This window comes from Equus caballus, chromosome 9, assembly GCF_041296265.1.
Source record: "Equus caballus isolate H_3958 breed thoroughbred chromosome 9, TB-T2T, whole genome shotgun sequence".
NCBI classification, from domain to species: Eukaryota; Metazoa; Chordata; class Mammalia; order Perissodactyla; family Equidae; genus Equus; species Equus caballus.
This window is the reverse complement of record NC_091692.1, coordinates 88142491-88169035: the sequence shown is the minus strand read 5'-3', so window position 1 is coordinate 88169035 and position 26545 is coordinate 88142491. Positions and strand designations below refer to the sequence as shown.

General features: G+C 48.9%; 1 protein-coding gene across 1 annotated transcript in view; it reads left to right on the top strand.

Moving 5' to 3' along the window:
* The window catches only part of OC90 (otoconin 90), a 33258-nt gene that overhangs the window by 5770 nt on the left and 943 nt on the right, over window positions 1-26545 (top strand). The window contains exons 2-12 of the mRNA XM_070221833.1: window positions 4134-4199; window positions 5504-5560; window positions 7535-7709; window positions 9646-9758; window positions 11683-11811; window positions 11975-12013; window positions 13328-13378; window positions 17433-17486; window positions 20449-20565; window positions 21604-21775; window positions 24421-24527. Coding sequence (XP_070077934.1) covers window positions 4134-4199; window positions 5504-5560; window positions 7535-7709; window positions 9646-9758; window positions 11683-11811; window positions 11975-12013; window positions 13328-13378; window positions 17433-17486; window positions 20449-20565; window positions 21604-21775; window positions 24421-24527 — 1080 coding nt within the window. The remainder of the gene's footprint in view (window positions 1-4133; window positions 4200-5503; window positions 5561-7534; window positions 7710-9645; window positions 9759-11682; window positions 11812-11974; window positions 12014-13327; window positions 13379-17432; window positions 17487-20448; window positions 20566-21603; window positions 21776-24420; window positions 24528-26545) is intronic.

Here is a 26545-nt window from a genome sequence, read left to right as displayed (position 1 = left end):
GTCTCTCAGGCCTGATGCTGCCTGATCTCACACCAAAGCTCCGAACCCTCCTTAAGCTGTGGACCCCTCAGCTTCTTAAGGAGTATTCAAGGCCTTTGGGGACACAGCCCAGCCTAGTGACCAAGGCTTGGAAAAGGCCAAGTCCAACCGGCTACCTGCCCGAATGTCTCACTCAATCCAAAACTTGCCTCCTTGGATGGCGTTTTGACCGTGGATAAATGCAGGGCGGAGGGCTACATCTCGGGTGGCGTGAATCCCGGGCGGCTGTTGTTCAGAAGCTCATCAGGGTGCAGGATGGGGTGTGGATCAAGAGCTGAGTCAGTGGCATTTTTCCCGTTCTCCGTGGATCTAAAAATGTGCCTGATTAACAGCATCTTCTTGTGTTCTCAGCACAGTGGTAGCATTTTGCAAAGTGCCGTCTCCTCAGTGGAGAGCCTGGAAAATCTGGGAGCTGATGGCCTCTTCCAAAGCTTTTTGGCTATCATAGCCTTCACAGCTTTCATCCCAAAGTTATGGAACAGAGGTTGCATTTTTTCAGCATAGCACAACCCCAACCACTTAACTAACATTTACCTGCTGACGTCACACCACGATGAGGCAGGATGTATCAGAGGGTACCCCTTCTTCAGCTGCCGTTTTTGGAATGCTATGGCGTGTGCTGCTTTGCATTATTTCAAACTGTATGCATAAACAGATACGTCATTAGTATTTTGTATTGCACTGTGTCACTTCTGCATGGTTCAAGTTCACATCAAACATGACTGCTTTGAGCCTGACAGACTTGACTCCAAACCTCGACTGTGACACTGCGTCAACCCTAACATGTCATTTAATGGAAGAGCTAAGCCCTACCTCACCGGAACATTTCGGGGGCTTTCTGGGCAAAGACCTAGGGACCTGGGGCAGTTGGCTGTGGCAGGAGCAGGGAGGGGCAGAGCTGCAGGAAGGGAGGCTGCAAAGGGAGGAGGATCCAGAGGATGTGGCTCTTGAAGGCCCCTCTAAGGGAAGGCGTGGAAGATTCTAAACAGGCACAGTGTGGCCAGAGTTGCAGGAATATGCTCTCCATGAAGACTCACCCACTAGGGAAGGGTAACCTGAAATGCCTCACATGGGCAGCCATCCTCAGTAACATAAGCCTCTTCCTGGGACCTGGGACACATCCTGCCTCTAAGCGAGGGCTCCAGGATGTTTGCAAACCTTACTGCAGCCACCTCTGCCCAGAGGATTCTGGGAGGCTGCAGGGCAATGGAAACAGACACTGGAATAGAGTCAGAAAGCGATGTTAGAGGCCCCCTCTCCTTCATCCCAGCTGCTGACTTGCAGCTGTTATCTTTCCTCTTTGGACCTCCATTTGATCCTCTGTAAAATGGAGACAACTGTATCTGCCTAGCAGGATGTTTGTGAACATAAAGTGACACAATGTATACGTCATGACTTGCATGATACATCCTCACCCAGGAAAGATCTCAATAAACATTTTGTTCTTTACACTGAGGAAGAAAAAAAAGCAACATTTCAGCTTAGAAGGGATGTAAAGATGATCCTATCCAGCCCGCAGTCCAGAGAGGAGGAAACTGTAGGGTGAGACTTGAGGCAGAGTGAGGACTGGTATGTGAGATTCCCAGCTCCCAACCTACTGCTCTTACTGGTATCCCTCCTCTGGCTATGCTGTTCCCTACAGCCCCCTCACTTGTCCTTGCAGCCATCTCTCTTTCCTCTGTTTCCCTTTTTCAGAAATGTCCTTCACTCATTTATCCAACTCCTGTTCAACTTCTGCCTACTCTTTAGGGCAGCTCAAGGCCTTCCTCAATCATTCCAAAGCCAGGAGATCTTCCTGCTGTGAACCTGTGGCATTTATATGTACCACGGCACAGAGGGCAATGCCTCTGGAGTCCAACAGATGTGGATTCTCATCCCAGCTTAGTAACTTTTTGGTTTTCTGATCAGGAGCAAGGTTCTCCATCTCTCTGACTCCAGTCCTCTCATCTGTAAAGTGGAATAACTATACCTACATCATGAGGTGTTTGTGAGATCACATGAAATAACGTGGACTGCTGGGGGTACACAGATGATAATGGATAACACACAGATGATTCTTTTTTTTTTTTTGAGGAAGATTGGCCCTGAGCTAACATCCATGCCCATCTTCCACTACTTTATATGTGGGATGCCTGCCATGGCTTGATGAGCAGTGCATAGGTCTGCGCCCAGGATCCAAACCAGCAAACCCTGAGCAGCCAAAGCAGAGTGCATCAACTTAACCACTGTGCCAGCCCCAGATGACTCTTTTTTAAACTTAATTTTTATTTTATTTTGTTTGACACTTTTACACTTTTTACATTTTCTTTCTATTCCTTCTAATCATAGCAACTTATACTGGTTTTCCATTTATAATTAAAAGTTTCCTTTAAAAATAAATGTATTTATCTTTTTAAAAAGTGAGTTGCCTTGTTAAGAAAAATCTTCCACAAAAACAATTTGAAGTTTTCTCTTTGAAATTCTGTCAAATTTGGCTTTATGTATTTTGAGACCAAGTTATTGTGTGCAGATAAGTTTAGAGTCGTTGGGACTACCAGATGAAACAAACCCTTTATAATTGGAAAGTAAATCAAACTCTCTTTTAATAAAATGAAAAATGACTTAGAAGTATATATTAAGAAATAATACCACAGATGATATACCAGTGACTGAAATTTGAGGATCTCATGGAGATGGCATGCTGAAAATTCCAGTCCCAGTACTGGCAGCATTGACAAACGTTGTTGCTTCTGCCATCGTTACTTCTCTCACCAGTGAGATTGTCTCCATTAGAAAGGACTCCGTGGAGTTCTTTCTTTCTTGTGAGGTTTTCTGGAAACTCTAAGGGGAATGGATTTTATGTGAAGAAAGTAACTGTGGCATCTTCTGGATGTTGGTTGAAGGGATAACCTAAGACACAACATCCAGACAGATGATCACTATTTCAGCCAAGATCCCTCTCTTTTGCCCAAATTCTTTCTCTCTAAGCCCTGGGTCTCAACCAGGGGTGCTTTCATCCCCCCAAAATGCACAGGACAACCTCCCACAACAGAAAATCATCCAACCCAAAATGTCAACAGTGTGAGGCTGACAAACCTGCTCTAAGCCAAGGAGGGCCAGGTCAGGCATCACAGGGGCATCCTCCTAAACAGATTTAAGCTAACCGGCTTCTGTGAAGGCTTTCAGATTTTCAGGTTTCCAAACAACGTCAAACTAATTGGCCTGACTAAACTGACCACTTTGTGATGAAAGACAAAAAATTTTCAACATTTTCAGACTACTCACATGCTGTATATAACTGGAGGGGGAAAAAAACATTGTGGACAAGTCTGTAAGCTCTCTGAGCCTCTGGGGAGCTGGTCCTCAGCTGAACGGAGATTCCAGCTCCCATCTCTTTGTCCCCATTGCCCCAGGCTGCGTTCTCACGCTCCCGTTGTGAGGAGATGTGGACTGAAGGTGGTGGTGATATTTGGGCGCTGCTGTAGCTCCACCACTCTATCATCATTTTCCCCCGAGCAATATTTCTCCAGGTGCTGTTTCTAGACTGTCAGCTTTAAAACCAGCTGGGAGCTCATTAAAAATGCCTATTTCTGAGCCCCACTGCAGACCTGTTGGATCAGACCGGGGTGAGGGCACAGAGATCAGAATGTTTACTGAGCCTGCATTCCAGGTGGATTTGATGCCGATAATGTGGGGCAAACCTCTGTCCTCCACTACAGCTCCTTCGGGGCTGGGGTCCTTTCCATGTCTGTACTTATTTCCACCAATCTTTCATCTCAAGACACTCCAAACAAACATGCAATCTAAATTAAAATGCTCTGCTTCATATGCAACACGAGCTTCAAGATAAGTCCCCAAATCTCTCAACCCTCAACCAGAAGGCTGCTCTTAAGGTGAACCAGTGTAAAACCCTGGGGCCACCCTGGCCACTCCTTTGTTTTCTTGAGGAGCTACCACAGACGCCTAGTACACAGCAGGTACTAGAAAAATATGCATAGAATTGAATTTACATTCATGCTTGTTGCCACCCCTCCTGGCTGCTGCCTCCCTGCCTGAGCCCAGCAAGTGGGCAGCGGCAGTGTTCGTGCTAACCCTGCTCTCCTCCTCGATTATAGGGGGCCACCCTCTGGACACCCCACACCTTCCACGGGAGCTGCCTGCAGGACTCTCAAAAAATATCAGTAAGGATTCTTTGAACTTTTATTAAGATACCAACCTGGGTAGAAATCTGTCTAGGATATTGGCAGAGAAAAGAGCTCTTCTAAACACACGCCAGAGCCACTGCTGTGGCAACTGTATGTAAAGTGATTCAAATGAGACCCAAAAGCCTCTCCCACAATAGTGTCCCATGTCGTCTCCCCCATCCTTTGAGACAAGTAATAAAAACTCCCATCAGAAGACAAAGGTCACCTAAAAGGAGAAACTAGGAAAAGGAAGTAAATGGACTTATGCGGAGGATTATATAGTAACTGTATTTTAGCTTCAGATTGAGCTCTGAGCTTCCTAGAAGGCAGGGCAAAAAAAGAAAGATGATGCATTGCAGTGCTCTAGTTATTAGAAAGGAGGATTCACAATTCTCTCTTGGGGAAGGGAAAGTTTTCCTGGTGATGGATTACAAAGATTTCTCAGGCAGATTCTTAGATGGGTATTTCTGAAGGACATAATGCATAGTGAACTAACTGGTGATGGTAGCTCTGAATTAAGGGTTCATTTCTGATTTTTCAGAGAGGCGAGCTGAGTCAACCAAATTATTTGTGCTTGAGCCCATGCAAGCGAAGTGCTCAGTCCTGCCCAGACCCAAATGACAATTTTCTCCCTCTCCAAATGGCATAACCCCATGGGAAGTGCAAGGCCCACCAAGCAGGCTTCTGCAGGTAGATATTTAGTCTCACCGGCCACACTTGGCACTTAGAAGAATCAAGGCCAGCTAACACAGTGTGCCAGCCGGCCATGGCAGCCATTCCTCTTCAGCCAGGGTAGCCTGGCAGCAAATACACAGCAGTCCAGGAGCCCCCAGGTAACAGCTCTGGTGCAAGGGAATGGGGCTCACGTGGAGCAGCCATAGGACCCACCCTCACCTAGAAGCTTCATTTTCCATAAATCAGTATCTCTAGTAACTACTCCATAGGTATAATTTCTAGGATGCCCAGAAGGGAGGTGCCCAGTTGCAAGAGTTATCACACTGAGGGAGACCCAAAATGATGACTTGCCACCAGGTATTCATAGTTCATCCACAGCGCCTGCCGGTCCAGATACACCTCATCATCCAGGGGTCTTTTTATCATTGAGCGATGCTGCCTAGTAACGCAGTTCCCATTTCATCTTATCAGGTCTTCATGGTAACCCATGTTAACTAGAACGTTAGCCCAAGGTCGAATCTACCCTTAGAAGAAGAGTTTGACCTACTCTTCGCCCAGGGGGTGGACATGGAAGGCGAAAGGGGGAAAGCACTGTCTCTGATTTATTTTCTCTCCCTTCCACTTAGATATCACATTCTTCAATGGGGTGTTTAAAAATGTGGAAAGCGTGGCCGAAATTTTTGGTAAGTTAAATTCAAAATTGCTTTTATCCACCAAGTGTCAGGGCATGGGGCGTGTGTGGGCAATCTAAGGAAATTACCGGGGTCTTGGTCTCTGCCCTCTGAACCCCACAGCCCCCCAGCAAGCTCTGAACAGTGTGCTCCAGGTTCTGAGGGGAGTAGTGGTGCCTTTTATTGTAGGGTGGCTCACTGAGCAGCCAGGTGCCTTCAGAGTCCTGACTTCATTCGTCCTAACCACAACCTGGCCAGGAAGGGAATGAGATCCCCATTTCACAGGTGAGGAAACTGAGCCTAAGAGAGCTAAGTGACTCGCCCAAGGCCACACAGCCAGAAGGGAGGAGTTCTCGTCTGCGTCCAGAGCTTAGTCTCCCTACACCAAAGGAGTTCTATTTTCTCTCCCTAACTAATAAATATACGTAAAGGCTAAGAATTCCAAAAGGTGTCAAATGTTCCATTTATCAACTACATATCCGTCACGTGACTATCAGTCGCAGGACCCCATGATGCTTCTTAGCATTGATTGCTAAAAATATCCCCAAATAAGATTATTATATGATTGACAGGAGCAAGGAGACTCTGAACCGCTATTGGATTGGATAAAGCGGAGTGTAAGACTGTGCTTAAAATGTGGATATGACCAAGTGCAGGTGCCCTGTAAGTTTCTGTATGAAAATGCCTGTTTATATAAACACACACAGACACACACGAACCGTAGAGTGTCTTTTTCCGGCAGTATAGAATCATTTCTTCATGTTTCTGATTAGGTTGTGTGGAAACAAAACGTGGGACAGGAAGTTTGAATGAGGTAGGAAGAGCTTGAAGAATAGTCAGAAGGGAGCTGGTCCTCACAGTCTACTCTTTGACCCCGCCAAGCTCCCTCTTATGACCCTGTGCTTTAAATCAGTGCTGCGGGGTCGCCCCCTTTAGCACTCACTGGTCCTCCAGTGAGGAAGGCAGAGAGTCTCGGAGACGGTGAGCCTGTGGTTTAGAGTAAAAAAACTGGATTCTGGTTTTTTTTGCCAATTTTGTTTGCAAGAGTATTTTTGCTTAGGGTCAGTCATCATCGCTGGTTGACACCTCAGGTACGTCTCGACCTTCAGTTTCTTTACCTGTGCAATGGAGGGGATGGAATAGCATCCGCCTTGCGGGAGTCACAGGAGGTTTATGAGATAACAGACCAAGTGAATGCTTTCTAAAGCATTGCTCTATCAATCTTAACTGTTGTTAAGCATCTAGCCCAGTTTCTGGCACATAGTAGGTGCCCAAAAACAACTGTATCTTTTGGGATTAACTAAGCAAAGTAATAATGACAAATAATAAAGAGGTTTAATCATCTCACATAAGCCGTCGGAGGCACCAGTGTTGGTGCAGTAGCTCACCACGGGTTTCAGGGACCCAGTAGCCTCCTTCTGTCTTGCTCCACTGCTGCCCTGAGAACACCGGTTTTTCATCTTTAGGCCTGGGGCCTCTGGTTGCAAGGCAGTTGCAGTTCCAGCCAGCAGATCCTCGCCGACACTCAAGGAAGGAGAAAGGTGTGGATCAAAAGGACCTTCTCACATGCCTTTATTCTCTATTAAGGAAGAAATATTTTCTGAAAGCCTCTGACAGACTTCCCCTTCAGTTGTTTTGACTAGATCTGGGTCACGTGCTCAGCCCCAGCCCAACCATCATCATGGAAGCGCGGGATTACCATGACCAGCTGAGAATGATCATGAAACATCCCCAGGGACCTGGGGAGAAGGCTCACTTCCTTGAGTACTTTTCAGTTTTGTCGGTAGGAAGAGCGGATAAATGGCTGTTACCAGCACAGACCATGGCTGATCCACCTGCCTCCCTCAATTGTCCAGACAGTCCTGAGTGCAGAGCAGGTGCTCAGTAGCTTGATGAGGGACCTCAGCCCGAGGTGTAGGAGGTCCGAGAAGGGGGCTCCCTCCTCGACTCGGGTTCCCAGTGCCCGCCCTGCTCCCCCTCCCGCAGACTGCCTGGGCTCCCACTTCACCTGGCTGCAGGCCGTCTTCAGCAACTTCCCCGCGCTGCTGCAGTTCGTGAGCGGTATGAAGTGTGTGGCTGGGCTCTGCCCCCGCGACTTCGAAGACTACGGCTGCGCCTGCAGGTTCGAGATGGAAGGGCTGCCCGTGGACGAGTCTGACAGGTGAGCAAGCCCGAAAGGTGAGCTCACGGAGGCCGGCTGCTACTTGGCAGAGCTCGGACGTGGAAAGCTCCCTAGACTGTGTGTGTGTGCATGAGTGTGTATGGGTGTGTGCAACAAAATTTAAAATCTTAGAAGCATCAAGTGTTAGTAAGGGTATGGCAAGCAGATACTGGCAGCAGGAGGGTCACTTAGGAAAATGCCGTGGTGTCTGTTGGAGTTTTAAGATATGGGTCACCTATGACCCGGTAATTCCAGTTCTTTTTTCCTTGTGGACCCTGTGACCTTAGATGAGTTATTTAACTTCTTTATGCTCCAGTTTCTTTGTCTGTAAAATGGAGGTAATAATAATATCTACCTCATAGAGTCATTATTTAGGATTAAATGACCAAATACAAGTGAAAGTGGTTGGGATTCTTCCTGGCTTATTAAGTCTTCAAGAGTATTAGTGATTGGTAGTCATAGTAACCGTAATAGTAGGGCTGTAGTAGTAATGGTGATAGTAATGACAGTAGTAGTGATAGTAGTAATAGCCATCATAATAGGGCTGTAGTAGTAGTAGTAGTGATAGTAACAATACTAGTAGTAACAGTTGTCAAAGTAGTTGTAGCAGTATTGGTAGTAACAGTAGTAATAATGGTACTAATAGCAACAAATAGTAGCAGTACTAGTAAAGCTGTAGTAGTAGTAGTAGTAGAAGAAGTAATAGTAACATTAGTAGGAGGAACAGTTGTCATAGTAGCTGTAGTAGTAGTAGTAATAATAGTAGCAATAGTAGCAATAACAATGGCAGCCGTAGTACTAGTAAACCTATAGTGGTGGTAGTATTACTACTGGTAGTAGTAGAAGTAGCAGCAGTAGTAACAGTAGTAATTGAAGCCACAGTAACAGCAGCAGCAGAAGTAGTATGGAAGCAGGCAATTGAACCCACATCTCACCTCTGCTCCAGGATCCACGTCCCTACCTCACTGATACTATACAAATCCAGTGCAGCAGCGTATGTGCTTTCATCTATAGACTCACAGAAGGTAGGGAAGGCCTCCCCTCTGTACTCTATCAGACAGCCCATTGGTGTAAGTTACTTCTGGACAAGAGGGCAGCTTCCCCTCTCTGGGACCATCAGCAAACCGACCCCTGGAGCCAGCTCATTGACGTTCAGAAAGGGAGAGACTGATTCTGTACGGGGCATGGAGCCAGGGCCATTTCTGGAGTCGTTTGCCTTTAAGGTCCTCCCTTACCACTTCCTTTAGTTATTAAAACACCTTGTAAATGTGGAAGTCAAAGAAACGAAGCAGTAATTCATCACTGTCTGAATGATCAAAGCACCGATGGCCCAAACCTGGCAGAATGGGTGGTCGCATCCTATTTCAATTACTTTACACAGTTCAGTTGATTGGGGTGGGGATTTCCAAACTCCTGGAGGACAGGTTATCTCCACCTTGAGCTTGCACACCACATTCCGAGAATAATTGCTACCATTCATTAAGTCCCTAACACACAGCAGGATCTATATAGATGTTTTCCTGAATCCCCAAAATTTTTATGAGCTAGGTAGTGTGAGAAACTTGTAGTTTGCCCAAGGCCATCAACTGCCTGTATATATTTTCTTCTTTACATTGATCTCCACTGACCCGCTGTGTGCACTGCAAGAGCCACCTGACTCCCGTGTTAGTGTCAGCCTCACTCTGTGGTCACCCTTGACCTTGGCAAGTTACAGAGGCCCAGGTGTCTCAGTCCCCACATAGGTGAATGCTCACAATAATAATAGTGCCTGCTGCATGGGTAATATAATTCGAATATCGCGTGTGTGTATGTGCACCGAGCATTTGAAACAGACCACTGCCAGGAACACCCAGAGACACAGAATGATCACGCACCGCCTGCCCCTCTCCTAACCCTAACGCATGCTCTTGCCCTGACCCTTCCCATCGCGCCACAGCTGCTGCTTCCAGCACCGCCGCTGCTACGAGGAGGCCGCTGACATGGACTGTCTCCAAGACCCCGCCAAGCTCAGCACAGACGTCAACTGCGTCAGCAGGAAGATCACGTGTGGTGAGCATCTCCAGGTGTCCAGGGCTGGGCTGAGAAATGACAGTTAGGGACCCCAGGCCTGGACCAGACCGAGGGCTTCCAGGGCCCACCCTCATCGTCGTCACCATGGCCACATCATCATCTATACTAGAGCTCCACGAGGGCCGGATCTATGGCATCTCTACCTTGCATAAAGTAGAGGAACCATAAATGCTTTTTGAACTGTTTTTGAAATAATAATTGATCAGCAGATTATTTGATTTTTAATTTTATACTTGTTGCAACCCTGGGAGCTTGGGAAGGGCAAATAGTTTGCTACTTATGCATTGAGTGACATTGGGGCAATTACTTACCTCCTTGTGACATTGGGGCAATTACTTACCTCCTTGGAACCTCAAAATGGGGAGGAGAAAGGCTGCTTCAGAGACTTTATGACAATTAAATAATGCTCATAAAACAGTTAACACAGTGACTGGCTGTGTTAAGAACTCAGTGATGGAAGGTAGAGGCAGTGATGCATGAATAGGGCTTGTGGTTGTTGCTGTTTGTAAGAACCAGACACACCTAGGGCCAAATCTTAGCTATCCCCCTTACTCACTGTGTGACCCCAGGAATCTTGCTTCATGTCTCAGGGCAATCCTGGCAGAGGAAGTAGAGTAGGCAAAGGCACAGAGGGAGAGGAGCGTGGCATGTTGGGGGGCCGTGTTAGAGCTACGCTGTGTGAGTGCCTATTATGTGACGCAGGCTCTATACTCAGCATCTCTGACTGTCCTAACAACCCTATTAGATGGGGGTCATCATTCCCTGTTTCAGGACAAAGAGAGGAAAGCTCAGAGAAATTAAATAACTTGCCCAAAGTCACATGGCTGCCAAGTGGCAGAGCCAGGATTTGAACTCAGGTTTGACTGGCTCCAAAGTCCAGGTAACATGGACCGGCTGGAGGATGGGGCCTCGAAAAGGAGGGAGCAGAACCATGGGTGTAGATCACTAGGTGAGGTACACAGCAAACACGGAAAACATCATTCATTCCTTCATTCATTCAACAGATACGTACTGAGCACCTACACCAGGTACAAGACAGTCGTCTCAGTGTTGGGGTATCCTGACCTTCTGGAATTTCCTCATGGCTGTCAGACTCTGAAAATATCAAAAATAAATGATATAGTTTGTTAGATAGTGACAAGAGCTGTGGAGGGAAATAAATCGGGGAAAAGGCATAGGGATGCCAGGGTGGGGGTCCTATTTCCATGGGAAAGTCAAGAGGAGCCCCCCTGAGAAGATGCTAGTTGAGCAAAGACTGAGACGAGGCAGGAAGCGAGAAGAGCAGCTGATGGGGGACACAGCACAGGGTTGGACCCTGGGGCTCCAGGGGCCTGGTGTGTTTGAGAAACAGCAGCCAGTGAGTCAGAAATGGGGTGCTGAGGGAGGAGGGGAAGGAGATGGGATCTGAGAAGGAACGGGGGCGGTGGCTTTGACTTTGAGTCGGGAAGTTGTTGGAGGGTTCTGAACACAAAAACAGACCTGGACTGACCTGAGTTTTAAAGGAATTGTTCTGGCTCCTCAATGAGAATAGACCGGGCAGCAAGAAAGGAGGCAGGGAGACTAGTTAGGGGACCGTTGACATAACTCAGGCAAGAGATGGTGGGTGTTTGGTCCAGGGTAGTGGAGTGGAGATGGGGAGGTGTGGTCAGACTCTAAATAGGCTGAAAGTAGAACCACTAGGATGGCCTGATGGGTTGGGTATTAGTGTGAGAGGAAAGGAGTGGGTATGACTCCCAGGTTGGGTCTATGCAACGGAAGAGATGGAATTGACACACATGAGATGACGGCGACAACAAGAGGATCGGGGTTTTGTTAGGCAGATCAGGAATCAGTTTCGGAATCTGTATTACCTCTTAGGATTCCAAGCAAGGTCTTCCAACTAATTTGCCCTTGCTCTGTGCAGAGTCCAGGGACACTTGTGAACGCCTGCTGTGTACCTGTGACAAGGCTGCCATCGAGTGCTTGGCTCAATCCAGTATCAACTCTTCCCTGAACCTTCTGGACACCTCCTTCTGTCTGGCTCAGCCTCCGGGTAGGAAGAATGGGGTTCTGCGTCAGTGGTTGGGTTGATGATCTGGGGCAGGAGCTGGTATGGGACCCATCACTGCCGTGCATCTTCGGATGCTAAGTATAACCGTCTAACATCCCCCAAACCTACTGCTCTACGGAGACTTTCTGATGTGCTTTCTTCTCAGAGACAACCAGCAAAGAGCTGATGACCCTTCTGCCCAGAGGTAAGGCCTTCCAGGGAACCTGCCTCTTACTGGAACTACAGGGGCTGGCTACTGATGGGAGCTGGTGCATACCCCTCCTCCAGGGGCCTGCCTCACAGAAGCTGGAGTGACCCATGGCATTGGAGGTGTCCCCACCTCCCCCTGGCCAGGAGATCCCATGACTTCTGATAAACCCAATTCAAACATCCGACATCAAATGACCTTAGTGGGACAACACCAACATTGTCTCTTGCTACATGGACAGGTATAGATTTAATCCAATTAGGATGTAGATGTCAAGTTTTTCCGTCTCCTTGCTGGCTCTATAGTCAGAGCCCTGGTATGCAATGTGATCAGAACGAGGTCTAGTGCTCAGAGGGAGCAAGGTCCCTCCCAGCTGGGTGAGCTCCCGACTACTGAGGCCTCCCAGGAGGAGACCTGCTGCCTCCCTCCTCTGCCCTCCAGCGCCTGCAGCCAAAGGGGCACCTAGATCTGGACAGCGGCTCTTTCAAGGGGAGGCTGCTTTTAGTGCGTCTCTTTTCAGGACAGGCTCTTCATCACTGTCTACTGAACTAAGCAACTGGTGATTCCTGTTCTAAAACATGCATCTCATGGAAAAAGCTGGGGTTAAATTTATGCCTGTCGTTCCTTGTTCACCAAAAGTCCACGATCTCTCAACACCATGGGTATCTGGAGATGGGAAGTTCAAGCTCACCTCTGCAGAGCGTCCCTCCTCGCCTGGGGCTGGGGTCTCTCTCTCTCAGAACTAGCCCTGCAGTCTTTGATAGAGGAAGCTGATGTGGGTGTGAGCGCACGGATTTGTGGGTGTGTGCACGTGTGAATATGAGTGTGTATGGGTGTATGCAGAAATGTGTGCTTGTGTATGGATGTGGGTAGGTACGTGTGTGCATGTGTACTTGTGTATATGAGTGTGTGTGCGCATATCGTATTGCCATGTATCTTCTGAGTCCAGCGCTCTCTGTTATCTGCCACCTGCCTCCCTTTTGAACAGAGGTCTTCTCAAGTCAGGACACCATACTCCACAGCCCTTTCATTGCCTTCAGCCTGTGTCCCATGGTGTCACCTTCTCCACCGGAACCCAGCACTGGCTGGAGGCCCTCCTGAGCTGGGGCCTTGCTGGGCACCCCCATGTTTGGGGAGGTGTGAGAGAGGCAGGGAATCCTAAGACAAGATGAACAGCCCTTCTCTGGTAACAGCTTTTACGGCCCCTTCCTCCCCTGGGCCAGCAGTCCCCAGCCCGTCCTCTGAGATCGTTGGCACTTGGTGTTGACACTGTGTCCATCAGTCATTGCTATTGGAGGTTCTCTTTTTCAGTGGTTCCTGTGGAGCCCACAGACACCAGCCTGACGGCCCTCTCAGGAGAAGGTGAGCACCAGGGGACTGGCCTCCAACCCTCATACCCGTGTTCCAACTGTGCCACCTGCCTTCTTGCTGGAATTAGCCCCTCTAAAATGCCCTCAGCTTGGGTTTGCAATGGAACCACCAAAGTACATTCCAGAGCCATTCCTAGTTCCTCCTGACCCCCACATCTCTTCTCGACTTGCTCAGCTTTCTTCCACACTCCTCTTCCCACCTCAGTAGAATTGTCAGATAAAACGCAAGATGCCCACCCTCAGCCATGTAAAGTTGAAATTCAGATGAACCACAAATACTCTTAGTATAAGTATGTCCCAGAATCCGCACGGGCATACTCATACTTCTGTTGTTCATGTGAAAGTCAAATTTAACTGGGCCTCTTGTATTTTCATTGGCTAAATCTGGCAACCCTACACCTCAGGGAGGTCACTCTGCACAGCCACCTCCCTAGAGGTTTGTTTCTTTCTCTCCTTTGCTGCTGCTGCTGCTGCGAGGATAGAAGCAGAGGCTCATGGCGCCGCTCCCTCCTGGCCATCCTCCACGTCCAAGGGCATCTCACCCTCAACAGCTCCTTGGGGCTCAGGTCTAGAGAAAAGAGAAAATGGCACCTACCCTGAACCCGAGCTCCACCATGTGCCCTGGCCAAGCAGCAACCATTCCCAGCATGACTGGCAGTGCCACTTCCATTCTAAACTGAGGATATGCTGCGCACTTCACGGGCCCATCAGACAGTCAGAAAGTAACCCATAAATTGGTATTTTTTTCCATTTTCTTCAACCTGAACCACCAACACCTTTGGCACGGCCCTGGGAAAGATGTAAAGAAATCAAGGTTCCTCAAGGAGCCTAGAGTCTAAGTGGAGAGAGCGGACAGTGTGTGAGGAAAAGATACAGGGCTTGTCACTGTTGTCACCACCATAGAATGAAACAATTATTTTGGCATCAGGCAGATCTGGAATGACATCCTGGCTTCCCCATCTTTCAAACTATGAGACTCTGGAAGCGTGGTTTGATCTCTCTAAGCTTCAATTTCTTCCTTTGCACAAAGCAGGGATCAGCAAATTTTTCTGTAAAGGGCCAGACAGTTAATACTTTAGACTCTGTGAGCCATGGGACCTCTGTCACAGCACCTCAACCCTGCTGCTGCGGCAGGAAAGCAGCCAGAGACAACTGTAACTGGGTGGGTGTGGTTGTGTTTCCATAAAACTTTATTTACAAAACCAGGCTGGGGGTTGGGCCATGGGTCAACAGTCCCTGGAAAGGGATGATTATACCCACCCTTTAGGGTAGCAGAAGGATTAAATGAGACAGAGCCTGGGAAGATTCTGGACCAGCATCCTCTTCTAGAAATTTCAGTGTGGCTATAAAAACAACACATCATCAAATCACACACAGGACACTGAACGACTTGCTTAAAATACGTCATCTCACTTAATGCTCACACAACCCTACGAAATAATTGCTATAAGCTCTGTGTTAAGATGGTAAATTGAGACGGAGAGAGAAGTTGTCCAAGGCACAGAGCCAAGTGGTAGGGCTGAGATTTGAGACCTGAGATGTGTCCATCCTTCCAGACTAATCTCCCTCTTAAGCTGTCTTCCCACAAGGACCTGTTCCAACCAGGGGAAAGAATGGTCCTTTCTCCCAAAGAGGCCGTTGGCTGGTGTCTTTGCCTAAACACAGGACTGACCCTATCTGGCGGCTTGTCCACTGAATGGAGACCTAAGTGGGCACCCATGTGCAGACACAGTCCCCTATCAGCTTGCCATGACCGCCACTCCTCAGTCCCTCCGCTCCCAAACCTGATTCATTTGCAGGTGGCCCCTGCCTGGCTTACACGCCGAGCTGGACCGATAACTGAAGTTGGGTGCTTTCTTTTCACAGTGGCTGCTGAGCCCAGAGCTGACCGACTGACCACTCTCTCCGGGACAAGTAAGCAGAGGGGACTTCTGAGGAGGACATCATGGAATCCAGTGGAGAAATGCCATCTAAATATTTGTGTTCAGTTCTGGTGACCACTTCTTGAGAGGGTCTGGAGGAAATACTCTACCCATTTTGCAGCTTATGTACGAAACCGAGGCTCTGGGAGGTTAAAAGTTCCAGTGACTTATTGAACGGGTCTCTAACCCCAGACTTCAAGCTGTATGACTTGCTTTCTTTCCACTATACAATAGTGACTCACTGAGAACCACATTTTACCTAAAAATATCTATGCCAAGATGTCATTAGAAGAATTAACCTGTTTCCTTTGCTTTTGGTGAGTAACAACCATCAACCTTTATTAATAAGTATAAATCATTGACAATAACTATTCAGTAATTACCAAGAATGAATAAGTAAACAAATGGATTCCTTGGTTAACAGGCAGTGACATTGTTGAGGACCTGGGTGTGCCAGGGTGTTCCTGAGCCCCATACACGTTCTCTGAGTTACCCGGGTCCTAGGAGACCTGTTATTGCCATTTCACAGATAAAGGAGAAGCTCTGGGAGGTAGCGTCCTCGGCCCAGGATGGTACGGTACAGCTTAGTAATCATTCAGTTCTGAATCTGTACATTCTGTCTTTGCAGAGAGCCAGCTGCCCCAGCTTAGAACCCTTGAGATTCTCTCTGACGGAGCATTTGTGTCCACATCAGTACATTTCAAAGCCTGATTTTCACATAACACCATCATAATCTTGATCTTTGACACACCAAATTTAAGGCAATTCCTTCCTTTTCAAAGCATTTTGAAGCACCATCTCTAGCTCTTTGTGATACAGTCAGAAGTGAAATAATAGTCTAGCCTAGTGGTTAGGAGGGTCACCTTCAGCCAGGCGCCCTGGGTTTGCATTCTGCCGCTTCCTAGTTCCGTGACCTTGAGCAAGTGATCTAACGTTTCTGTGTGCCCCCTTTTTCATCTCTGGGTGAGAGGGAGCACAGCACTAGCTCATCAGGTTGTTGCAGAGTTGATACAAGCAAAACTCTTAGTGTTGTCCCTGACATGCAGTAGGTCTTGGTCTGCTCTGGCTGCTCTAACAAAGTACCCCAGACTAGGTGGCCATAAACAATAGAAATTTATTTTTCTTGGTTCCTGAGGCTGGAAGTCCAAGATTAAGGTGCCAAGATTAAGCATGGTCAAGTTCTGGTGAGAGTCCGTTTCCTGGTTCAGAGATGGCCATCTTCTCAGCGGTAACCTCAGTGGCAGAAGGGGCAAGGAGGCTGTCTGGCATCTCTTTCGAGATGCACGGGGCTGGCCTAGTGGCGCAGCGGTTAGGTTCGCACGTTCTGCTTCTTAGTGGCCCGGGGTTCGCCAGTTCGGATCCCGGGTGCGGAGATGGCACTGCTTGGCAAAAGCCATGCTGTGGGAGGCATCCCATGTATAAAGTAGAGGAAGATGGGCATGGATGTTAGCTCAGGGCCAGTCTTCCTCAGCAAAAAGAGGAGGGTTGGCAGTAGTTAGCTCAGGGCTAATCTTCCTCAAAAAAAAGAAAAAAAAGCACGAATTCTATTCATGACCACTCCTCCTCATGACCTACTCACCTCCTACAGTCCCCACCGCCCAATAACATTATATTGGGGAAGGGGGGGGTTTCAACATATGAATTTTGGGGGGGGACACAAACATTCAGTCTATAGCATAGCAGGAACTTAGTAACAGTTAAACAACAACAGACTCATTTTACAAAGAAACCAGGCTCAGGAGCCTTCCCGGAGCCACGCAGGAAGCAACTGGAACCACACAGTTCTGCTGCCCCATTCGTCTCTGTGCAAAAAAAATACGATGAAAATATTTTTTGTGTTTTCTTCTTTTTCTCTTCTGGAGAAATCTGCTTTCCCAAAGTATTTCAAAGATTTACCTGCTTCCGGCCTGACAAGTTGCCGCTGCATTTGCTAGCAAGCCTGTGTCTGGGGGTCTTTCTGACTCAGCAGGGACCCCGTCATCACCAGCTCTCCTGGGAGGCAACCAGGGGCAGAGCGAAGAGCACGTTGCCTCCTGTACCCAGTGGGATAGGAATCGTCACTGGGAAATGTGGTGGGACAGGCTGGGGTTGACACTCACCCTGTCTCTCTTCTTTTGGGAACAGAACCAGGCCAAGACCGGGAAGATCCAGAAGCCGAGAGGGCCACACCGCCTCCAGGTACGTGCCCTCAGCTTCCCCTGTCTCTGTATACAGTGTTGTCCCCTGTACCTTTATGAAACCAGGTGTGCTCCAAAAACAGAAGAAATCATTGAAGCCAATTTACTTTTATGCCCAAAGGTAGACAAACGAAATTAAAAGATAGATCCATTAGTAGGAAGAAATGGAAACTTACCTGCTAAAGAGATCCAGTTAGAAAAATAGAGAAAACTATAGTTTTCTATTAAAATCACCTGTAATTCCACATTATAAAGATAGCCACTTTTAATATTTGAAGATGCTTTCTCCTAAACATATCTACGAACATGAATAAAATGAATCTGATGTCACCTGGCAGCCGTAGCTTCGCAGTCTTGGTTGCATCACTTCATACAATGTGATGATGTTCTCCTGACGTTGAATATTTCTCTGTAACATCCTTTTTAGTGGGTGTACAGTAGCTCCATGTATGGAATCCCATACTTGACTTAACCAATTATTTCTATCATTTGTTATTATAAATAATAGATACGCACTTTCTTTATGCCCCTCCACTGCTAGTTAATTCGTCAGGATAAACGCCTAGAAGTTGAATTACTGAATAAAGGAGGTAATCATTTTAGGGCTCTTGATATGTTGCCAAATTGCCCTGGAGAAAAGTTGAGCCACTTTACACTCATGTGCACATTCCAGTAGCCAATACTGGAGTACTATTATTTAAAAACAAGCAAACAAAACACCTCTACCCATTTTAATAGAAAAAAGATGGTAGCTTATATTTTTTCCTTCTCCTCTCTGATGAAAATTGAAAGTGGTACTTTCTGTACCTGCCCTGGCCTGGGCTCTCACTCGGGGACCTTTTGACCAGGCCTAGACAGAACTCCCAAATCTTGCCTGAATTTATGGAGGTGGGTCATCAGCATCGGAGCTCAGGGTATCGAGACTTGGGCTGACTTTTGCCCTGAGAGGCACTGTGACCTTCTCAGCATGGGAGGTGCGGGGGCCAGAGGAATTCACTCCCCAGGGAGGTGGTTAATACCAACTGCCCTCATCCAAGGGGAGTGTAGGGCCTCAATAATCCAGAAAGCTCTTCCTCAGGGGTGAGAGCTTCCAGCAGGAGACTCAGACTCAACAGGCAGCAGAACATGGGCTTCTGGGAACTCCAGCCACATGTAGAACTTTCCATCTCGAGTGTCTTTCACCCCAGATTAAATGGACAGATGTTTTCACGTTCCTTGAGCTATTCTAATGGCCACTCTTAGCTGTTTCCTCCTTGCTAGGCATTTAGCTTGAAGGATTATTCAAATGCCAAAATGGGTACTATTAATAATTTAACTAATAGTTAAAATAGTAGACCATGAGTAAGATTGAGAGAGGCTGCGTGATTTGCCCAAGGACATCCATCCAGGGTGTGACTGAGCTAAAATTCAAAGTCGGGCTTCTTTACCTCTAAAACTATATTCTTTGCCCTTGACTACAATGATTTGGCAAGCTTCATCAAAGAGAAACAGCCAGGCATTTGTTAAAGGCGGCACGACAGGTTTTATTTAGGCTTCTGCAGCGGGAGAGAGAGCTTTCAGGATAAACTGAGCTCCACTGGGATCTGTGCAGAGGTGATTGGGCCATTGAAAGGGAGAACGAGGGAGGATGGAGGGGAAACTAGCAGGGGCCCCAGCAGAGTCAGGGAAGTGGATAGTTTCAAAGAGCAGGTAGAGGGGCCATTTCCCCAGACCTGTTAGGTAAGGCAGGGGTCAGGTCAGGTGGGATCTCGAACAGTGAATTCTCTGGGCTGCTTTGAGCCTTCTCAGGCAGGAACTTAAGAGGGAGTTGGGGGCTGGGCCATCCGGGGGACATGGCTTCAGCTGTTAAAAACCAGGCTAGGGTTTGTTTAAGTCTCTGAGTGAGGGTGGGGGGAAGGGCACAAAATTCTTCATGCCAAGAGTTTGCAGTTCTCAAAAGGCCAAGGTTGAGGCCTAGCTGAGAAGAGGGCTCAGAGGAGCCTGACTAAAGTTCGGTCAAGGAGAGAGTCTTGGTCATTTTCCAGTAGTCAGGAGCATGATAGAAAGAAACTGGCCAACAGATTTCTATTTGTGGGATTGGAGAACTGGGCAGGATGCTAAACCCAGGAGACCGAGGTTACGACAGGGGCTATTACAGCATTGCTCCTAAACCATCGGGACTGGAGCGTTGAGTGAGAGGAGACAGAAGCCCAGAAGTACGAAGCAAACCAATATGGCGGGTTTGGGGAAAGACTGCAAGTCAGTGGACCCAAAGACACTGGGAACTAAGCCTGGGTCAGCAGATGGGCGAAGTGGAGGCCATGGATGCTCCCTTTGTCTGGATCAGACTGGGCTGGAGATTTTGGCCTGTGGGCTGGAGACTTGACTGCCTCTGGCTATGAGGTCAGGTGGGACTGAGACGCAAGAGCAGAGGGGCATCCAGACAGTACCAGGGAGCCTGTGTGAGGGAGGCCAGATCACGGAAGTCTTGCCGGCCATGGTGAGGACCTTGCACTTAATTCTGAGTATGATGAGAAGCTACTGCAGTGTTTGAGGGGTTTGAGGAGGAGTTTGCTTGTCTAAATTATTGTAGACCATGAGTTGGCTTAATTTCTCCACCATTCCTTTATGTCTTCACTGTGAGCACCATGATGGGCCTCCACTTGGCAGGTGCATGACAGTAAACACAACACAAACCCAGGCCTGAGCGGCTGTGACAGTTCTCATCTGCGAGATGTCATCCAGATGGTCTAGCAGAGGCTCCTGTTGGTTTTAAGGTTATCATAGAAAATCTGGAAATTCTCATGTCGCATTCATGGATCCCCAAGACTGCCCTGATGTCTGCAAACCCAGGCTGAGGACACTCTCTGAACACTTTATTGTGCCGAAATACCTGTCTGGATTTGGCCTTGACCATGTGTCCATCTGCACATCTCTTCTTGAACCACTTTTTGAATACAGACCATAAAGTTGTGTGTTTTCAGGATCAGCAGAGATTGTTGCCACAGCCAGAAGTGTAACCATTGTCCCCGCTGGCATGAAGTCCTTAGGGTTGGCTGTGTCATCCATCAAAAGTGGTCCTGAGGAAACATCTGGAAAAGGTGAGCAGAAGCAGGCAGGCGGAGAAGGGTCTGTCCTCTCCCAGCCTTGGATTCTTTGGTTGGGCCGTTAACAAAGCCCCAAAGGCCACTGTATCACACTGTGACCCTCTCCTGTCGGTGTGACCAGAAGGTACTGACCCCCTTGCCAGCTGAGCTCATGAGGCTCCGAGGGGACATGATTGCCTGTGGCCACTCAGCTGCCGGGAGGCTGAGCCGGGGAAAGGACCACTCTTATTGGCCCAGAAGGAGAGAGCTTGGCATCGTCCACACCATGGTTTGTTGGAAAGAAGGAAACACTTGGGTTTTAGTAACTCTGCCTTTGTCTCTCCTTCCTCGGGGCGCCTTACCAAAGGCCCTGCACCTGCAAGGAGCCACAGCCAGTTGGACCCAGAGGAGGACTTTGTTAATCTCTGGGTAGGTCCTCCCCAGCCGGCGATGCAGAGCTATGGAGAAAGCCCAGCTGAGTGGGAGGCTGAGCCGGGAGCCCCACACAAGGCCTCTGGCTTCTTAGTTCTTCCCCTACCCAACCTATAGTGATGGGGTCTGCACAGGAGACTTGAGCCTAACTCGCCCAAAGTTACAGGCAGAGGAGGAGGGGAATGGGGCAGTGGGGAGGCAGAGAGAGAGAGAGAGAAAGAGAATCAAGATTCTGAAAAGCAGGCCCTCCCAGGGTGTGTGAACCCGATGGAGCCAGGAAGTCTGAGAGGACAGCCAGGATGCCTCCAGGATGCTGGGCCCTGCGGGGGGCTGAGTGCAACACAGTTACTCCCCTCAGTAATAAAATGTGGCCCACAGAGCACCTTTGGTCCTGATGAGTCCCCACGCCCCGGGATACTTAGGGGGATTTAAGACTTGCTCTCTGAAAGACAACTCGTCCCAGACAGGGGTACTAGCCAGAAAGCAGTTTCCTCAGAAGAATGGTGATGGGAGGCTGAGAACATGGGGTTTCCTCGTCTGATCAGTGGCCACGTGATCACTGCCGCCTTCTGGGAACTGTCCCCATGTTCCTTGCTCTCCTGAGAGTCCGTTTCTCCCCAGCCTGTGACAGGTTCACCTTCCTGCACCTGGGAAGTGAGGACAACACGTGGGTGATGCCACAGCTGGGAGAGATGCTCTTTTGTCTGACATCCCGGTGCCCAGAGGAATTTGAATCTTACGGATGTTATTGTGGCCAAGAAGGACGAGGTGAACCAAGGGATGCTCTGGACAGGTATGGCGGGCCGGTGGTGCTGATGCTGTCTGTAGTGGGAGGTGATATGCCTCCTCAATGATGGACATTGCTTTAGGCTTCACAAAGAGCTTGTTGCGTGCATGACCTCACTCAGGCTGGCTCGTCTCCATTATAGGCCCATTTTCCTGACGAGCAGCTGAGGCTCAGCCTTGTCTGAGGTCATTTAGCTACAAAGGGGCAGAGCCAGATGGGTCCAGATCTTTTGATTTGGGAGTCCGTAGGTCTTTTAGCTCTACCACAGCTGCCCAGCTGCCCTAAGAGGGTCGATCTGCAAACACACTTCTGAAGACCCCAAGTCTGCCTATTTTGCAATGAGCAACATGTGGAATTGGGGTCTCCAGTTGATTTGCTCTGCAAGAGGCCACATTGAAATTAGCTTCTCAGCAACTTTTAAATGTAACTGCTAAATTTTATATCTACCACTCTTGGAAAAATTTTCACTGACCTCATGCATTCATGAATCCATTCATTCATTTATATGTGCGTTCAACCCACATTTCTTGAGCTTTTGCTCTGTGCTAGGCACTAGGCTACGTGGTGGAGAAACAAAAATGATTAAACCTGAACAAAGCAGATCAAAACAAACTGCCTGTGCCCAATAGGAGCTTGCAAAGTGAAAGAGATGGACAATTAAACAAAAATACCACCTTATCTAATAAAGGCGGTGGGAGAAACGGAGAAAACGATGGAGAAAACCTGGAGAAGAGTTTGAGAAGATTCTGGGAGTTGATAAAGTGTAAAGATTGATTGCACATGGGCCTCCATCCATGGCCAGCTGAGAGCTCTGCGTTGAAAACGCGTAGGGCCCTCTCGGTGGGCGTGGTTGCCAAAGGAAAATCAACAGCTGTAGCTGATATTGAAAAAAAGAAAAGGACAAGCCTTGCTGTAGTGAATGCAAAGGCTAGAGTAATGGCAGGAACATGGAACATGTGCATGGCAGGTCACACAGTGTCTGCATGGCTGTGTTACCCACCCACGCACCCGCCTCTACCATAGTTCTTTCTCCCGTCTCCACTGCACAGCCATCCTGGCTGCATCATCGAGCCTCTGCAGGGCAATCAGTGAAACCAGGGGCTCTGTGCGCAGCCAACCTTCAAAACTCACCTCCCGCCAGGTGACACTACGGAAGTTTTATTCTAGCCGAGTGTATACCACACTGTGGAATCACGTTTACATTATGAGGTTCGACAATGTGGCCTCCGCTCTCCAAGACACAGAACAGTTTAAACATTGCTCCCGAGGCCACAGCACTCAATGAGATCTCGGCAGCAGGAGTCCCTGTGTTCGGATGAGCCCCAGGGGAAGAAAGTGGGAGTGCTTTGGCAGAGGTGTCCTCATCCCTGACCACATTTCACAAAAATACAAGATCTGACCAGGCAGGCAAGGGAGGCACGCTGTGGCTTCCTTGGCATGCGTAAGGAAGAAACTGCAAACCTGAAAAGCATCGCCTCAATCAAGGAAGAGGCAGTCAGACTGGTCCCGATTTCTGCAAGGGTGTCTCTTCAAAACCACGCATCCTTTATATTCTGGGCCCCCTGAATGGTTTTCAAGGGTATTTTGATCATCCGTGATTTCTGATCCACTCCCTGACTTCAGATTTTAACTATTATATTAACTATGCACCGCCACCCACCCCAGCCAAACGCAGACACAAGATAGCGTGGCTCTGCGGTAAGAACAGCTCACTGGGGGCTGCCATTCGTAGCTGACACCAACCCCCAGCCGTTGGCTAGTGTGACATGCGAGGCGGGGTTGTTCCTCCGGCTGCTGGCCACGTGGAGAGCTTGGTGATGCTGATGCTTGGCTGAGCACAAGCGCTATGGAAAGCTGCGTGTCTGTGACGGAGCCCTGCTCGGGCTGTGGTCTCCGAGATCGAGTGAGAGTTACTAAAGGACAAGGACAAGTTAAACAGCGCGGCTTTAGGGAGCAATTGTAAGCCCCTAGTGGCTGGAGCCCACACAAGTCTCCTTAGGATGTCCATCTGGCTGAGGGGGACACCGGAATCTGTGAGGCTTTATCAGGCCAGTTGGGCAGGTCTAAAATGCGAGACATTAATTCATTCCCATATGTTTACTGAGGTCTTGCTCCCTGCTGGACACTTTTCTAGATGCAGTTCTTTATTTAAGCTCAAGATAGTTACTCTGCTCTCTTTCAAGGCTGGAGACAAAGCAGGGTGCCCTATGGATGTGTGACTAATTGTTCTATTATGTAAAAGGTTGGGGGGAGGGGTCACCACTAGCCTATGTGGTACCTTTGTGTACACTAAAAATGGTACCCCTTCCTTAAGACTCTTTATTTCCATCTGTTGGAAAATCACTGTAATAAATATGCAAACCACCCATCTTTGCAATCAACACAGTCATAATAAAAATACAAAAAAAATTTAAATAATAAGATGCATACAGTGTGATTGACACTGCCTTAGGTATGGCATCTTTGTGCAGTACACAACCTGAGCAACCATACATGGTGGCCCTTGATGTATATATAAATCAGCCCAACGTGCACTGGAAAGGAGGCAGTGGCTTCTCTCAGGACTACAGGGAGTGTGGGAGAAGCAGATCTTGAGGGAGTTATGGGGGAGCTGGGAGCTCTGGGCAGTAAAAAGTTTTCCTTGGTCTTAGGTGCTGTTTCTCCCATCACTGCTGCCTGGAGCAGGTGAGAAGGCTGGGCTGTCTGCTCGAGAGGCTTTCTCAGTCGCCGGTGCTGTGCGTGGATGGCGCACCCAAGTGTAAGTGCTGAGGGGCTACACGGCGAGTGATGCTTTCATTCAGGTCAGCATCTCGGCCCTAGCTCGTGCTTCCGGATGCTTCCCCAAGCCCTTGCTCGTCTATCACGTGACTCACACTCTTCCTAACTCTGAGGCACGTTTAGTACCCTTGTTCCACTGAGGAGGAGGCTCAAGTTCAAGAGGCTAAGCCGGCTGCCTAGAGTCGCCGAGCTGGTTAGCGCAGACCGTGAAGCACAGAAACAGCCCGTGCTTACGGAGGGCTTGCGATGAGCCCTTCTGAGCCCTGAGCTGTGTTACCGGAGCCGATCCTCACAACAATCCTCTGAGGCCTCACTGAGTCCTCCCGTTTCACGGAGGCCGTGGCCGAGGCCCCGGACCGCGCAGGTAGACGTGCTGGAGCGGGAAGTGCACCTGTCAAAGCAGACCGTCTCAGGCCCAGGACGGGGTCCTCACCGTGCCAGTGGATCTCTTTTCCTAAGAAGCAGAAAACTCTCAAGTGCGATCTCCCACACAAAAGGGGAGCGGCTCTGGCTGAAGGCAGAGGTGGGCCTGCGGCTCTATTCCTCCCCGACCCGGAAGCCAGAGGCTCCTCTGGGGGCGCTCGGGGTGGTGGACGTGTGCAAACTGCCACGCCCCCCCGAGCATCACTCTTACAGCGAGGCCGGCTTTAGCGCTGGCTTTCTCTTCATCCTCTGGCTCCACATCAGCGGATGCGTTTCCCTTCTGCTCTGCAGTTTAAAAGGAAATGCTCCCCGTAGCATCTCACGAGAGCCCTGCGAGGGCTTGCTCTTCTCCTCGCTTTCTGTCTGCGGAAGCTGCTGGCTGGGCCTTCAGTCCCCCTTCCTTGCTCTGCACTCCCTCAGCATGGACCTCGTGCCGTCGGGTCCTGTAGGATGGCGTGTGCCTCTCCCTTCCCGGGAGCTCCCTGCTTACACGTCAGTCATCCTTTCAGTTATTCAATTATCCAACAAACCTTCATAGGCAACTAGGGAAACGATAAACATGCGTGTCCCCTGCCTCAAACTGCTCACAGCCTGGAAGGAAGAGACACAAGCAAGGGGCTGTTCCAGTCTCGTGTAATACGTGCAGCACAGCGCGCCCAGAGCATGGGTAAGGGGAGTGTGAGCCTGCAGAGGAGGGCAGGGAGGCTGCGGAAGTTAGGAGGAGTCAGAAGACAGAGAGGGGAGATCTCACAGGAGGTTAACGGGTTCCCAGGTGGCCATGCTGGGTGTGGCTGTTGCAAGAAACGGGAAGAGGAAAATCACAGCATTTGGGGCAGTTTAGGAACTCCGCATGGTGCTGTATCATCGAGGAGAAAGTGAGGTTGGGGGCACCGCTGTGGTGCAAGGTGAGGTTGCAGGGACAAATAAGTACCAGATCATGAAGCCAAGACTGAAACATTTATATTTTGTCCCACAGGGGGACTAGGCGCTGGGGGAGGGTTTAGAGCCCATGAGTGACAGGACCGACGATTATCGTATGATGCAATCACGCTATTAGGGCTCCTCTGCTCAGCTGAGGCTTCTCCATCCCTCCGCTCTCACAGAACCCAGGAAACCTGCATCTGGAGCCTGAACTCCTACGGAGCTTCAGTGAACGGATTCTGACCCTCTGTGAGCTCCGAGCACAGTGTCCCGTCCCAGATGCAGGTGTCGGGTAATGAGACATGAGGGCATCTCGGAGCTGGCTCTGTGCGGTCCTGACGCTCGGGCAGAGTGGCTCTAGGGGAGCAGGCTTATGTGTGTCCACTCTGCTCTCTTGTCTCTCCTCTTTCTGCTTCCTGCTGTTGAAATGCAACAGGTGTGTCTGGTCTGCTGGGACGGCCCGGGCAGGAGATTCGGAGGGTCAGTGTGATGAGTAAAAATCTGGTTGGTCTGGGTGAGGAACACTCCACCGTAGGATCCGACGAAAAAATTATGCAGCCCAAATACGTCTCTGAAAACTACAGGTCACGAGGATAATATTTGCAGGACGCTGATCTATGTCTAAGCACCTTCAAATACATTATTTCGTTTGAG